This window comes from Saccoglossus kowalevskii, chromosome 1 (genome assembly GCF_978046115.1).
Source record: "Saccoglossus kowalevskii chromosome 1, keSacKowa6.1, whole genome shotgun sequence".
NCBI classification, from domain to species: domain Eukaryota; kingdom Metazoa; phylum Hemichordata; class Enteropneusta; family Harrimaniidae; genus Saccoglossus; species Saccoglossus kowalevskii.
In genome coordinates, this window is record NC_140641.1 from 22,120,064 (window position 1) to 22,137,256 (window position 17,193).

The 17,193-nt window shown below is 35.9% G+C and overlaps 1 protein-coding gene across 1 annotated transcript; it reads left to right on the plus strand.

Annotated features, from left to right (window-relative positions):
- Positions 1-1,663: 1,663 nt before the first annotated feature.
- On the plus strand, positions 1,664-9,333 carry LOC100368831 (cardioacceleratory peptide receptor-like; the record flags this gene model as incomplete). The annotated part of the gene is made up of 2 exons (XM_006815704.3): positions 1,664-1,685; positions 7,893-9,333. Coding segments are annotated over 2 exons (1,215 nt in total), but the record flags the coding sequence as incomplete, so codon positions are not given.
- Positions 9,334-17,193: the final 7,860 nt, after the last annotated feature.

A 17,193-nucleotide genomic window follows, 5' to 3' on the forward strand; every position in this document is an offset into this window, starting at 1 on the left:
ATTTGATATTGATTAGTTAATGTAAAACCGTATGGTGGAAGCCATTCACTGCTTTCTAATAATTGATTATAGTTCTTCCGTCTACCTGTCACATGTCATTGTGGCGGTGGCGTATGGTTACTTGAATACGAACACAATGTATTCACCGCTCATCTTTGAAAATTCATTCACGTGTATCTGTCAGCGTGATGACATTTTATCGAATATTTTGTTGCGGTTGACTCTTTACACTATCCTTAACGAAGCAGGCATCTTGTCGGCGAAAGACTGTGATATATGATCGGCGCAACACACTTTATAATATTAACCTCGGGGATATTATCCTCACGCACGTTCCGTTAATGTAAAGATGTTACGTTTCAGCATCCATCGCTGGGAGCGTCTTTCGTGTAATAATAGCAGTGGGGAGTGGAGTAGACCAAACTGATAGTTAGCGCTCTGCTTTAGGTAGGCTGTGAGTGGTGTAAATTGTTGGGGCACTGTTGAATAAGCTAGTTCATTCATTAAACATTTAGCAGTTACGCAGTAGGGCTTGTACTTAGCCCTGACTAACAACCCACTCATTAAGAAAACGTCAGGTGTCGTTTCTACACTTATTTCATGCCAGCTCCCGTGGCGCTGTTACGAGATTGTGTTTGTCACCGGCAATTAGGAGCATACAGTACTACTGACAGTCTTCCACAGGTCTGTCCCAATCTATTTAAAATTCAGCATGTTTCGGAGTGTTTTTAAATTTAAGTTTGTGACAATTAATATGCCCTTGTGTGAATGTCACTAAGTAATGGACGATCCACGGTCCAGTTTATTACGTAATGCTGTATTTTTCACAGTATTTACATGGATGCACAGCCAATGTTAAAACACGTTACACTTGTATGTTGTTGTGGACCGTTGTTAAAGATTATTGGAATTAAATTCAATAATGATATAATTCAATTCACGTTTGGAATATATATATGTATATATATACATATACATATAATTGCTTTATTTTTCAATTATCACAGCCTGCATAACCTCGTTTTGGGTTCAATTGAGGTCATTATGTGGAATCCGCATACGAAGTAAATATAAATGGGTTGCTATGACATATGTTCTGTTTTGTCACCATAACGTGGCAGCGATGTACATCAATCTTCATCACCAGCTTCCATCAATAAATCTATTTTGTAGGATAGTAAGATGCCACTATTGATTGGAATACAGAGATAGGAGACATTGATTGTATGTATTGCTTTTGACAGCCACTTAGTCGACTATAATACCTCGCATATCGGTATACAGTGCATGAAAAACATTTAATACTCCCCCGCGGAAAAATCATAAATCTTGTGGATATTCCAGATTTGGGGAGCGATAAACGTTAAATTTGATTTAATTGAATACAAACATCTGTGTTATAATGACACTACCTATAGATGGTGATAAACCTTTAATATATTATTGCCTCAATAATCACAATAATACTCAAATGCATTTCTTATCGTATATCATAACAGGACTACAACTGAAAATAATGTCACTTTCATTAATTGAATACTTATATATATACCGCAAGTAGGAAGTACACTAGCATTGAATATTGAATTTTCTTTCCACGGCTATTGTGAAAACCGATATACAGTAAGACACTACACATAGCCGAACATGAACTTGAATACTGTACACCATTTACCAAAAACATAGTGCAATCGATACCCATTGATCCATATTGCACGTTGAGAATTGTTAAGGCAGAGAATACACTATCTATTAATAAATTCTATCGAATTACTCGAGTCGTTGACAGTGTCAAGGCGTCATTCACCAATTTCGTTTTAGTATGTTGGGCTAGTGTACATGCAATACTGACTATATCTGTCATCACATATTTATTATGAATGATATAATGTAGAATGATTGCATGTGTAGTACAACAAATACTAAATATGACAGTTAAGTTGAAAACTATTAAAATTTGCCCGGAATTATCACACCAATATTTGTACGATAAATACAGGTTGGAATAGTTACAATGCATCACCATTGGCTGGGAAGTATACTGCCGTTATTATTGACGTGTGTATATAATTCCTCGAGTTGTAGGGGGTCATCAGTGTATGATTCGTTTGTGCTTTATAATACAAAAGAAAATGCATTTATACTGATGCAGCATGTGTTCTTACCGGTACATGGACCTTCATTATTTTCTCAACGGGGCGTGTTTGGAGAATATATTCCAGAACAGAACGTAGTTCATAAAAATCGAGTTAATTGATGTAAACAGTGTGAGCGAGAGAGGCTGGTAAAAAAAGCTAGAGATCAAGAGACATAAATTCACAGTCAATTACCAAATCATTACGTGTAAGTCTTTGACAGCTCCACCGTGTCTTAAGGCTGCCGACGAATTAGTAAAAGCCAAAGAAAGAAAAAAAGAGAAATGTTCAATATGTGTGTAACCTCCGAGGAGAATTTAGGGAGGTAGTAACAGATGTAAAAAATCTCACATTTGAAGATATACCTATCAGGTGAACACGCTTTTAAACATGCTGTGCGTTTTAGTAATTGTATAAATGCTACACGACAATACTTTCATGCTTGTGTTTACATTGTGAAATGCGGACATGTAAACATATAAAACATGCATTATATGATTTGTACATTTACAGCGTTTTAGAGATCCCAGACCAACACGATTCTAATATAGAAAATATCTAGGAATGTTCAGTAACTCTAATTAATAATTACAGGCACATGAGAAACGTATAAACACACAACAAGCACGGCAAATGCGTCACGCCACTATAACCAGCAGCTTCCAGTTACGCTATAAATCACTGAATATAGCTTTCGACAGGAAAAGCATATTTACCTCAAATTATGACTTGATTGATGAATTATGAGTAATTGATGAATTATACTTTCAGCACGACTTGCTAACATTTACTTGCAAATAGTTGGATTATTCGAGATTTTATTGAACAAGGAGTGACCCTAATCGATGGCACGTGCTAATTCAATGCTCCAAAGATTCTTGTGTCAATAATAATAATAATAATAATAATAATAATAATAATAATAATAATAATAATAATAATAATAATAATAATAATAATAATAATAATAATAATAATATTAATATATAATTTATTAATACAATTAATACTGATTAAAAAGATTATAAAATGTGTTCATGTTTACGAATGTACCAAAGAGTAATGAAATACTATACACAAATTAAATATTCTGTAATATTGCAACTGATTTTTTTTCTAAATATGATACATATGAATAGCGAGGACTGTAATTCTGTTTTAGAAAAGGACTAACGTCAGGTCTGAGGTATGGTCATGTACGTCTCATCAATAATAGTATAATTGTCTAATCAATCGTAACAATCTTATAGTATAATGATCAATAGTCAAAGTTATATTTCTTTCGGGTTTATATTACTTTCAGTTTTAAAAATAGACATTCAAAATTGGAAAACGACAAATAAGAAAAACATCAATCTACCAAATAGAAGTTTGAATGTTTCAATCAATAGTCTAAATTTCAGTCTTCTTAGTATTCATATCGAGGCTCTGTTTATTGTGCGTCGTAGTGGTATTTGCCGTTAATACCGTACATAGAAACATCGACTCTTATTTAAAATACGACAGACTGCTCATGAATTCTCCGAGATTGAATGTACAGTGTACCATTATTAATTTTCCAAACCGCGTTGACGATGATGTAAATATTGTGATGCATTTTGCCCTTTTTTAACGGAATGTTTAAACAAAGTGTGTGAACATGAATCCGTGACTACGATACTGCCGCGTGTGATAATTGGCGTGCACTCGTAGATGCTGGCAGTCAACTCAAATACTGTTAGAGGCCACTTCGACGCTGCGTCTGGTAATTGGCAGAATAACTTAGTTGCGTGCGCTATAAACCATCTGCAATTCTTGCAACACAAAGCTAAAGTGAATAAAAGTCGCACCGAGCCAAATCTGAACGGAAAACATTTATACAACTCCTCGTAAATGTTACAGATTGATTTACTTAAGTACTGAAACCGTGTTTGTTTAAAAAAAAAACGTTCACACAATGACCATCCAACACGTTTGAGTTATCGCTTTTACCGTCAAGGAATAGTGGAATTAGTAAACTCTCTAAATATGTTTATAGTTACTTGTAGGCATTTGAGTGTTGGAAAGATGGCGAATACTATATATTTTATGCCATGTATTGAAATGTCCACTAAGTTAGTGGAATATCGTTATCGTAATGGAGCAGCATTAAACGTTAACTCGATAAAAGCATTGCGTGTTTGAAAAAGGCGATTAATAGGTCTTGTGATTTATATGTTTATATTCTAGTCACGAGCGTAGTACGTAATGTTATTTATTTCCCGAGCTTCAGTTTGTTATTCAATCGTAATGGCGTTTTCCTGATTACAGTACATGGGATATAATGATTGGGAAATGTTAGTTCTTTTGTGAAAGGGTTTTTTGCAAGAAATATTTCATTTCCCGGTCGCAGCTGCCGATATTACTTGATGTAAAAGAATTTGACAACATGGAGTATTTTCGTATCTTGGTTTTTAATCAGGTGCATTTAGAGTTCAAGTCGTGAATACAAATTAGCATGATATCCTCAAAATTGCACTGTGCTATTAAAATGCACATATAACATTTATTGTTCGTTTTGCATATTGATTTTCAAGTGTGTGGTTTTAGAGTTTTTTTTTTCGGAAATTTACTATTGACGCCTCCTCTAAAAATTAATTCATAGCTATCTAGCATAATCGAAGGCCCAGCAGTCTCCCAGAGTGGATGCGATTTACGGGGAAAGTACATGAGATTGTATTCTGATAATATTACCTTGCGTCAAATTGTAAATTACTGTATTAAGTATGTGATTCGCAAAATATGATAACACAAATGTACGCTTCTGAATATAAATAATACAGTAATTGTAAAAGCTCTATTATTCGTTACAATACGACCGATTTTACTCGCTTTTTTTCTCGCTCTCTCCAGAGAGTAAACCACTTTAATCACATCCGTTTTGCAAGCAGCTTGATTTGATCGACGCTAACGTGCCTACAATCAATAATCAATATCGCAGCGATGATTGGCGGGAATGGAGTCACGTGACATACATGTAAATGATTCCCATTAATAAATAATGCTTCATTCAATCTGGAACACTCTTCATCATTTGCATGACTGCTTCGGTTGCATAAATATTCGACTGCACTAGTTGTATAAGTAGCAATTCCCCGCAATACGTCCAAACCAGGTGACGCCCAATGACCGAAAGTAACCCGTACGTGTTTGGTCATCTGAGTAAGGATCAACAGAGTGAAATTGTCACATTGAAAAAGACGTTAATTGCAAATGGGCCTTACGTCGCATTTTTTTTTCTTAGCCAGTTGTCTCAATCATGCTAATGATACCCCGTTGTTGTCATTGTGTATCTCCTTGGGATGGGTAATACAGGGTAGTGCATAAGCTTGATATGGCGACACTAGGGATGGATTGTATTGCATAGTCAAACCTCGTAAACTCATTTAAATGTTTTCTAATGAGTCAACAATACTGTCCTTACTCTAAGTGGTATAAATCAGATGTAGATATTGAAACATTACATTGACAGTTCTACTCCCTATAAGTATATAGTGATTATATACAGCTGCAATTACCTTAATAAGAACAGAGCGGTTACAAAATTTTACTACACTGAAGATAAAATTATCAGTATGCTGGAATTTTTGTATTGACAACATTTGTCGAGTTGGGAAGATTTCCGATGGGAACAAATTGTTCTACTTTGCTGGCTGAATTATTCCTTCATTCGTATAAAGTCAAATTTCTACAGAAATTGGTAAAAAAAACAATGATACAAAGGAATCCCTCATTTATGTTGACGAATTTCTTTCCATCAGCAATCCCAAATTTAATGAATATATTCCAATGATAGATTAAGGAGACTACAAAATCGGTTCATTTATGCTTATATAATGTGCTTTGAATTTGACTTTGAGGGCCAGCTTTCTGTCTGATGACAAGAGAGATGGTTGTCAGTCATTTGTTTTGTGTTTAACGAATTGTGGGTGGGTATGTTATTTCCACTTACTTAAGTGTCTGAAATGCCGCTACGGTGTGTATTCATCAACACTTGACGTGTACATGCAATGCATTGCATGAAATGACACACATTCATTTGTAATGACGAAGAAATTATTACGTCACTTCTCAGGCTCACGCAATCGCGAACAAATAACTATATTAAGTGCTAAATACGTAAAATAATGGGTTATTTAATCGATGTGGGGGATTTAACATGTTATCGCAAGAACCGGGAATTGTCAAATCTATCGACCGTCAGGAGAACTGAGATTATTGCACCGGTAATATCCCTAGCAATATCCCTAGTAGACTGGTCATTAATCAATTGTCATCGACTAGCAATAACCGACCGCTCATTATGGCCTGTTATATTAAATGTAGAACATTTGACACAATCAATTTAGAAAACACAACATTGGTACGATCCGAGCACGATTCATTGCAGCAGACAAACTACACTTGTGATCTACATCTTGATCATGATGACGTCATTGCTAAGATTAAAAAAATAGTTCTATGCGTATTATACAACGTATCTATGAGCCCATTGGTGTACGCACACATTGTGTTTGCCGGTCACGTGAGCGCATATATATATCACAGCGCCAAATGACATTACCTTATCCCAAAAGTGGGTCATCGTCTTGCTTGGATCCATTTCTACCTAACCATATGTGTGTTTGATTACCCCAGGTCATGTCTTATTGGCACATCCAATGAAAAGGTTAGGGTTAACGGATGATTGAGATTATGTCGGAATAACATTTATACAAATGACAACGAATTGAAAGCGAAGGGCGAACAAGTACATCCATATTATTCCAGGTTCTTAAAATGTTGATGCTTTAAGATGTAACTCATTTTGACTACTCATTCGTGTGTGTGGCAATGTGCGTAGTAAATGAAATCGGGGCCGCTGTACTTTTGTAATATCATAATACTGTTCATAATATAATACTGATCATAATACTAATCATAATATGCCTTTATTCAAATGTTTTTTTCGACCATCAAATGTTCTTCTTGGAAATAACAATTAATTACGGCTTTTCACCCTTATACTCATTTTATTTTTCAGATTCTAAAATAGATGCTATCTTGGTGCTTCAAAAGTAACACTGCGTACACTCTCTGAATAGACTATACAAGACGCTGCAATCTTCGTGTGTAATTTGTAAGCTGTACTCTCCGTAGCACTATGACTGAAAAAACGATGCTCTCAATACTTGGTCTTCTCACTATGTACATTCGTCATGTTTAAAATAGCAGAGTTTACCCCATCTTACTAAGTTCGCTGGGTTCGGTGAGCATAATATCGGCTAACAGCACATTCGGTACGATGAGCGATGTGTGAAAGAGGTAAAGTGTATGTGCCATCAAGGGATAACTACTCTTGCGTGTGTCTGTGTGTTTTTTGACAACCTACTTGTTAATTGCAACTGACTTTTCAACTAAGCCTTGTGGATACTCCCTCAACCTCTCCTGCGTGACATGAGCCAATTGGAATTTATTGCGAATAGTATAGGCTGCGATCGTTCGTTCGTTCCGCCGATTATTCCTCTTTGAAAGCTGCTGCGCCTGATTCGTTATTGGAGACTCGTCAGTTTTTCGACGTTTGAGCCGATTGCGTGACAGTGTGATTTTTTGTGTTTACCATTATTAAGTGAGTAGGAAGAGTAGCGAAGATGGCATCGGTATTCAACGATATCGTGCTGAACATTACATGGAAAGATGATATCAATGGATATTTTAGCAACCAGAGCTTAAACAATACAGATATCGCCACTGACATAGCATCTATCTGGACGCCAAGCGTCATCCAGCGTGTAGTCACTATTTGTGTGATAATGCTGCTCACTATCGTAGGCAACTCTTTAATTATCACTGTCTTGTCGTGTACTAAAGGCACGCGCAGAAGTAGCCGGGTTAATATTTTCATCCTCAACCTTGCTGTCGGCGATCTATTTGTGTGCTTTGTTACCATGGCAACAGAAATTTTGTTCGTTGCCTTCGGTGAGTGGGTGTTCGGCGAGGTAATGTGCAAGCTGATCGTCTATGGCCAAATAGTGACGCTGGCGAGTACCACTTTCATTCTCACCGTCATGAGTTTTGATCGTTTCCAGGCGATCTGTAGACCACTGAGCTTCAGTGGGTCACTTTCACGTGCCAAAAAAATGCTGATTGGTGCCTGGATCATGGCTTTTATATTCGCTCTGCCACAGCTATTTATTTTTGTCTTAGTTGAAAAATCTCAGGACGACGGCGACGTGAGGTATTATTGCAAGAGCAACGGCTACACCGCGGAGTGGCAGAGAAAAGTGTACTTCACCTGGATGACTTGCTACATACTGGTCATCCCTGCAAGCATCGTGTCATACTGTTACATACGAATTGTATTTGTTGTGTGTTCACAGGGAAAAGACAGTGTAGTCAGTAGTAAGCGTTCTTTCAGGGGGAAACATCGTACAAAGGTGACGGATAATTTTGCTAAATCACGCCACGTCGACATGAAAAAAATTGAACGCAGCAAGATCAAAACAATTAAAATGACCCTTTGTATTATCCTCGCGTTCGTCACGTGCTGGAGTCCTTATTTTATCGTTACCTTGCAGCAAATATACGGCAACGCGGAGGATATCCCCGAAGTCTCGTTCGTGATCGCCGAGACCATGGCACTGGCTAATAGTGCAATCAATCCCATCCTTTACGGCTGTTTCAATTTGAAGATACAGCGAACAGTGATTACAATGTGCTGTCCTGGAAGGATTAAGTACAAGAATACGCTACGCAGCGGTTTTACAACCACTGAGCAGTCGTATATGTCCGAAGACGGTCACTCTAGAAGGGTGAATCTGAGAGGAAGTGACGTCCAGGAGTTAAGCGCTGGCTACACGCCAGTTAGAACCTCGCCGGCCATGGGAGCACGCGGGGGTTTTCCGAAAACAAAATCCGTCGAGCATGTTGACTATCGCGTATCGTGTATGTGACAGTCTCTGTTGCGCTATGGTTATGGCTGAAATACGTCGATTTATCCGCTGTAAATCAGCTTTTTTGTAATTTATTGAAATGTTGATACTTTTACGGTCACGTTCTGACTTCGCATTCCTGTGTGTCCCTATAGGCGTAGTAGTTTGGAGAGGGGTCGGTGTTCTTTTGTGTCACCATTTCACGTCTTATGTCTTTATTCAAGTTCTTCTGAAATACAATTTTGAATATTAAATGTTCTTTAAGAAAATATCAAGTACATTTTATTCTCAGTTTCATACTTGATAACGAACACACCGGAATCACGCACCAGTTCCCAAATAGGTAGCATGATGATGAACAACACAAGAAAAGAAGACAAGCATGAAATATACATGCATGTGAGGTTCCGTGCGCACTTAGCGTTAAACACAATTGTATTTGCACCTCTTGTTTGCCATATGCAGGCAGCATAGACGCTACACTAATACATGTTGGAGTTCTCCCTAAGCAATGGAAGCAAATTGAAGCAAATAACACGTCAGTTTTGGTGTTTGTTATCCGAGTATTAACAAATTTGATACATACGAAAATTATACTCCAACTCGATTTAAAGCCATGTTACGCTTATATAGTTTCGTTTTTATTTACTAAACCAACGAATTTAACTTGGGAATTCGTGATTTCGTGTAAAAACAAATACACACACGTCACCGCTTTAATTATTTGCCGACTGCTTTACTCAACTTTACTCAACAACATCTACCTATATGAACTAGAAATCCCCGGGCTGCGCACAAATATCCGTGCTGTGTGCGACCCGCGGAGTGATCAATACCCTTGTTGTTTAGGCGAATTTTGACATGGTGATTTTTTTACGAACATACAGACTGTAATATTCCTACGTGTTATTCTGAATTGCACAACTATAGCGTGAGTATTATTTTCAACTTATTCGCTCAATTTATAGTTAGAAGACACTTTTAATTAAAATGGTCTTAGCACCATTACATTAACAACAAATTGATGTTATGTGAATGGATAAGCACACGTACAACATATGGTAGTTCCGTCATCGAATTTTTAAGTGACACTTTTCGAATTTAGCTGGTTATGCAAATAAAATGCAAGAAGTAAAGACTAATTTTATGGGTGCACGGAAATTGTATGCTTTCACGCACAATGTTGGTTCTGAACACCACGCGCGTATCGATATATGAAAATATTACCACTGTGCAAAATGTTGTCACACTCAATCGAAATCAAAGTTCACCCGTACGATCCATGTACATTTATGCATTATTTCTAAGAACACACAATTAACCCGACAAGGGACTCGGGATGTTACAATACATGGTCAGAACAGCGGGATGCATATTAATCTCAGAGCATACGGCCAGTAGGCAACGCCAGGCCAATCCGCACGAAATAGTTCATGACATATGCACGTGTTTTATATTAAAAAAATAACCTTGTCATCATCGTAACATAGTTACTAGATATGTATATATATATATCATTATATCTGCAAAACAGTCCTTTTGACTATTATGCGGGATCTTTACTTTTAGTTAATTGTTATGTAAAGAGACGAATATGCCAAATTTCAGAAGCAGTTCCAAATAGGTGTTATTGATATAAAAAAGAAAGACAAGAACATTCTTTGAAATTGCAGATTTATTTAACAGTTATTTGACACTTTCGTCATTCCATACACTGTATATGATGTGAACATATTTATTTGATTTTTGCTTTTATTTTTGAAAATTTATTTTAATTAATGTAGAACACAGTGATTTTTGGCGTGTTAATAAAAATTTAGAAATGTTAAAGATATATCGATTTCGTAAACCATTTCATATGTGAATTTTCCATTGCGCATTGTCTTATTTATGTTGATTTGCCTTATAGGATAAGGGTGCAGTAGTTAAAGCGGGAGAGTCGTCACCTGCGCATGCGTCAGATGGCCATAGTGTGTCATCGTTTACAAACAAGCGTCTACCCATGAGCATTTGCGTGTTTAGCCTGTGTTATGTTGATATCGTCGCTTGGGACTCAATTCCCGCGCGTGCGCCGGTGACGACCCTCCCGCTTAAAGAAAACTGTTTAATTGATCAATATTTAAATCATTATGTGTTCTCAATTATTGTACCATCATCTCGCATGGCTGCATTTGAATTAGCCAGACAATCCTTACGACAAAAGAACAGATTACCGGTAACGTAGTAGTTCCTCTGACATAATCGCGTGTAACGAAAAATACATTATACTGAGAACGCGTAGTTAAATTGGAAAACGAAACTCCATATTTTGACTAGGTCAACACTTTAAAATTTGGCGTTTTGACAAAAAAGAACTATGCAAACATTGTGGTGTCAATGCACCGATATTTCAGCAATATCGTGAACATTCTGAAATACCAATACAGGTTGAATGATACCAGAATAGTCAAAATATTAGTCAATTGCCGGAAACCGTCGCGGTCTTATCTGTTATGACACACTCACATACGATTGGTTCAATCGTCTGGAAACCGCATAGGTCGACCAATCACACATCCTGTATCATTACCGCGATGATTAGTTTATCTGACGTTAGACGTGGAAAAAGTTGTACTGCGCCATTTTATCTCACAGACATCTTTATAAAGTTTACACCTTCACACTTTTGCACGAGTGTGTTCAATCTTAGTTGGTATTTCAGAATGTCTATAATATCACGAAAGCATTGAGGTGCTGGTAACGCACTTTCGCATATTTTAAAAACGGCATATTCTACAATTTTATTCACTCAAATTATGTCGTTTCGTTTCCTAAGTTGTTATAATGTGAACGGAATGGTTAAATATTAATATTAAATATTATTATACATTTGTCACCGTAACACCACAAGTTACAGCGTGCCGTATTTTATGAGGTATTTTCATCCTACCATGTAAGGAAATGCGAATTCCAAATTTGAAAAGATTACGCGCGTAAGCGTCCTCTAATAATAAAAACAAACATGGCGGCCACCAGGGTTTTGATCGGACTCCACACAAAGAAGTTCGCTTATTCTGTTCTAAACATTTTGGATTTCGGCATTCCCATGATGTATCCTTGGAAGGAAAAGATGTATAATAATAAAGTTATTACGAGTGTACCTCAAAGAATGCACTCAGACAACACGTCGACCTCCGCTGCGCGTCGGTTGATACTTCCGCTCTTCTGTCTTCGTGCATACTTTAAGGTATCCTCGTAATAACCTCATATTATCTACAGTAGATTGTATTCGGGTGGCCTTTGTTGCCGTCGAGAAAGCACACCAGATTGAAAATTTGAACATATGATTAACATAATCTTCTCCTGTCATAGCTACGGTATTGAAAAACAAACTACATATACGAGTTCGCTTACTAAAATTTGTAATGCCTGGGCAATCCACTCAAAACAATGTGTAAAAAGAAACAGGAAACTTTAAGACTACATGCACCTCTTTTATCAAGTCCTGGTGGTAAATATGTAACTAACTCTTGATAGCGAATGTAAATGATACTGCGTAAAATGACAGGAAATTAGCTGATTTACTATGAATTTTTAATATAGTTAAAAACAGTCTGTTCAATAGTTTAAATAATTAAAAAAACATTTCTAGATAGTTGAAATGAATTATTGAGTGGAAAGAACAATGTAAATATGTGAAGGGAGATATCATATTACGCATTTAAACACATTTTGTAAACCAAACGATTTGTGCAACTGAATAATAGTACTTTTGGGCGCTTACAGAAACTGTTCCACAAAATCTGTTCAAATCATTGGCATTTAATCTAGACATCATAGCAGATATCATTCTGTGATAGGTTAGTGCATCTAAAGACGGTAATTGAAAGTACAAAATATGAATTGTTTTGTTTTTTCCACAGTTACAGGTGACATGATTCGACTACATACAGATGCTATTGGCTATTGGTGGAAACACTACAGAACATAGTGACATAACGGCATGATTTCTCATGACTTTATATAAAATAAAATACCTGTCAGCTGAAGATAAAGCAGTTATGAAGGGATATGTAGAGAGTCGATTGCAGTATGCAGTGGGAAAAGTAGCGAAGTAGAGAGTCGTCGAGTGGGCTTGGGAATATGAACCAGAAAGCTGTGAAGCTACTTGTCAGAACGGAACGTGAATTGGCTCGAATCATAACACAAGGCAAAAGTAGTAACAAAATGAATTTTTCGTTCGAGTAGAAGACGTTTTTTTCATATTTTGGGATTGTTTCCAGAACGAGAAGGCCTCAACTAGTTTTACTTGGTTTCATATTTCATTTTTGTTAGACAGATAAATAAATAAAATAATACATTCCATACAGAGTCGGATGATATAAAGAAAAACGTGCTTATCAAAGGGCATACATTTTTCTTGTCTATTATGCAATACTGTTTATTTATTACCGTTTGGAAACTCCTGATAAACTATATGCTGCTGCACTGTCAATGAAAGTAGTTTATGCAGGCATTAACTTGATATTTAATTCTTTCGACAGCAGCAACTACCAATTAATTAAAGTTATATACAAGGTGCCAAAGAGGTGATTTATTCATCCGTACACGAATTACACTATATATATATATATATGCTAAACATAGCTGAAAGCTATCCTTTCTCACATGCTGTGAGGATTTGTTAACATGCAGCGATCATCGCATTTCAAAGAACGCACATTGTTATACTACAACTTGTGTAATGAATCATTAAATCAATCATTTTGGCATAAATGATTTAACCATGGTTCTACAAGTCAGTTTTTATCGGTATTGACACGAAAGGTTAATAGTCTAGTATCATCACTATAGTTCAAACAGTTATTGCAGGTTAATACACTTAATGCTTTATTTACAAATGTATAGTATATATACTATATTCAACGATGTGACTTAAAATCGATTCTTGAACCAATTATAATATGTTATTGCCAAACGTTATATACACTAAATATGGCCACAACGAGGATTAAAAAGATTATATTTGATATAAAGCCTTGATTTTGACTTGATGTTTGGGTTAAATAACCAAAATTAGCAGTACTAAAAAAAATAGTTGGATTCTCAACCCTCAAACCTCAAAATAAATTAAAGTTGAACAAAATGTATGAGAAGAATAACAATGAATTTCGAAAAGTCATTGAATCATGTGTATTGCATTCACGCATTGCGCAATAAAGGCCCTAGAGCGTTTACAACACATTTTATTTGAAAAGAGAGCATGCTTTTGACAGTATGTCATACAGGGCTGTTGACAGTCATCGTTGAATGAGATTCTCTAAAAACGATTGAATATTTATAGATGCTTTGAAGTTGCGGATTTTGAATTCAGATAAGGCACCTCTTACACTGGCTCTTCTGGGATATCTCCGCAATAATAAATGTATCGGCCTGCAGCATCGACATTTTATCTCTGATATCACTTTTTTATCTGCGAAGTGCAAGTTAAAAACATTATTTTCCCCCAAAAAACGACAACAATATTCACAATATATTGCATTTTACTACGAATGAACAGATCTGCCACAAATAAATAAACACCTATATCTCCATTCTTAGACTGATATTTACATCCTACTGCATAGATGTGGTGAAATAATATAATATACTATGATATAATACGATATACTTTAAATTATGTCAAAACTATAAGATCATGGCTACCTTCTATCAATGGTTAACACATATCTAAACTCATCAATTCACGGATTAGAATATTCTAATGAATCTCCAGTCTCTTACTCATAATAACTGGTCTAGGGAAACGAACTTTTTCACAAATTATCTAGACCAATTCTACCACCACCATGACAGTATTATATATGTACGTCATGTTTCTTGGCGCCTTCCCCGTTTCATACAGGCAAAATGGAAAAAAAATCAAACATAACATAATTATATAACATTTTACAACTTGTTTACATACTTTTCCTAGTTGCTTTTTAGGCGATGTCTTTAACTGACTCGCTATCTTAAATGACTGTGTCACACAACAAAGTTCGAGAGAAGTTGACTCAAAATAGCACACATATAAGCAAATGGGCCAGATAATATTTCGGGTGTTATTCTGAAAGAACATGCTAGTTATCTGTTTCTTTAAGCATTATCTCCAACCCTTTTCTTTCTGGATGTAAATGTCCGTCAAATGTAGTATAAGGTTACAACTCAACAGTTGAAAATTAGGTATTATTTTCTTCTGCCTTTAATCAGTATACCAAGTCCGTAATGAGCTTATTGCACGCACAAACAGAAAAACTACAGTTTCAGTGGTCTAGTTTCAAATTGGTTCATTCGTATTTGTCCAATACAGTTCAACATGTAATCGTTTATGCGCGTACATCACCATGTAACGAAGTGGATTCAGGTGTTCCTCATGGTTCATTACTCGGGACTTTGCTATTTGTAATGTTGTCTGCATATAACGAACAAGCTCGTTGTACAAAGATGAAAATTAGGAATTAGTGGCGTTCATCCAGTAAAATAATTTCAAATAACATCAATCGATGTATATGTATATGTATAAAATGTATAAAATATATTCATCTTGAGCAGGAAAACACAATGAAACGTGTGTGAGCTGTTTTATCTGGTGACCTGAATTTGCGCATGCTGGCTTCCATTGATGCTAATGCTACCATTGTCAGAAGTATGCTTCTTACAAAGAATATAACTTCTACATTATAATTTTAATAACCATAATCCTATATTTTCGTTCGAATATACACACACAATGTCGTTTCTTCTTTTCAACTATAAACAAGCGTGGCAGAACTTTAATGTAGACAGTTTCCTAATAACTTAACTGCTTATGACTGCACTACTTTTTCCTTTTATTATTCCCCTGTTATTAGTAGGGATCTGAATGTTAATTCACAAAATACTCTTCGACAAATAATATCATTTAGACCCAAATTCAGAGACTCCAAATCAACTGGAGTCATGATTTTAAAATCATTATAAACTCAATTAAAACATATTCCAGACAATGAACTAAACAAGGTATAGCTGAACACTTTATTAGAATGGGTGGAGGCTGTCAAAAGTGAAGTTTATTGTCGACTTCTCAAACTTGAGGTAAAGTTCTACAGACGATAAAAATGCTAAATTTAAAGGCCCCTCCGATCTCTCCATAAGAGATATGTTGTTGTTCCCACAGACGAAGCTGCCATATTAAACAGCTAATTTACATATTGATTATTTCAGCTTGTTCTCCCAAAAAAACTTCTAAGCGGATTTTGATCAAATTTAGTACATGGGTTTCTTTGGGTGCGCACATGATTAGTTTTAGGGTCATATAAATGCATATTAAGTAGGTAAGTTGCATATCATTGCATTTCAGTCTGTATAAGCAAAATCTCAAAAATTTCGCAGAACGGATTTTGATCAAATCTGCTATATATTGGTACTGAATATCTGCTTAACCTCTAATGCCATTGCTTTTCCTATGAAATTTCATTCCCTGGGTGTGTTTTTATCAAACAATTGTACAACTACTTACACGGGAGCTTTGCAGAGATTAATTTTAATGTTTTTTTGTTTTCATGAACTTATGCATTTTCCTATTTTACACTTTTGCATGAATAAATACGGTTGGGTAAGTTATTTTAACTTTATTGATTCTCTTGAATGTCTGTATATAGGACTGTCCTTTATTTAATTCTAAGATTAATGTTGATGTGATTTATACAATTATTTGTCTGTCAGTTTTTAGACTTACCGAGTTTAAAGCATTCCGACCCTCAGGTATACCCTCAATAATTTATGTGAAGTTATTTCTTTCATTAGCATGAATTTGTTAGACGCACTCTTACTTTTGCTTATATTAAACTTTTGTAATTTTGTTTCTATTTGTTGATAAATTTACGTCTTTGTTTTGTACATGTAGTGTGCATTTCTATTAGAGATTGTTTGTAACCTGTAAATGGGACGGACAGGTTTTGAGCAGTTGGACGCCAAATGAACGCCATACTGTATAATACACGGGACAGCTACTCTGCGCCGCGGAAATCCATGGTTTTAACTGCGTGAACCTCGGCACATGAGCCCGGAATCAATCTTGTAGCAGAAGCTACATATACGGGTTATTTAGGAGCTCGAAATAAATCTTG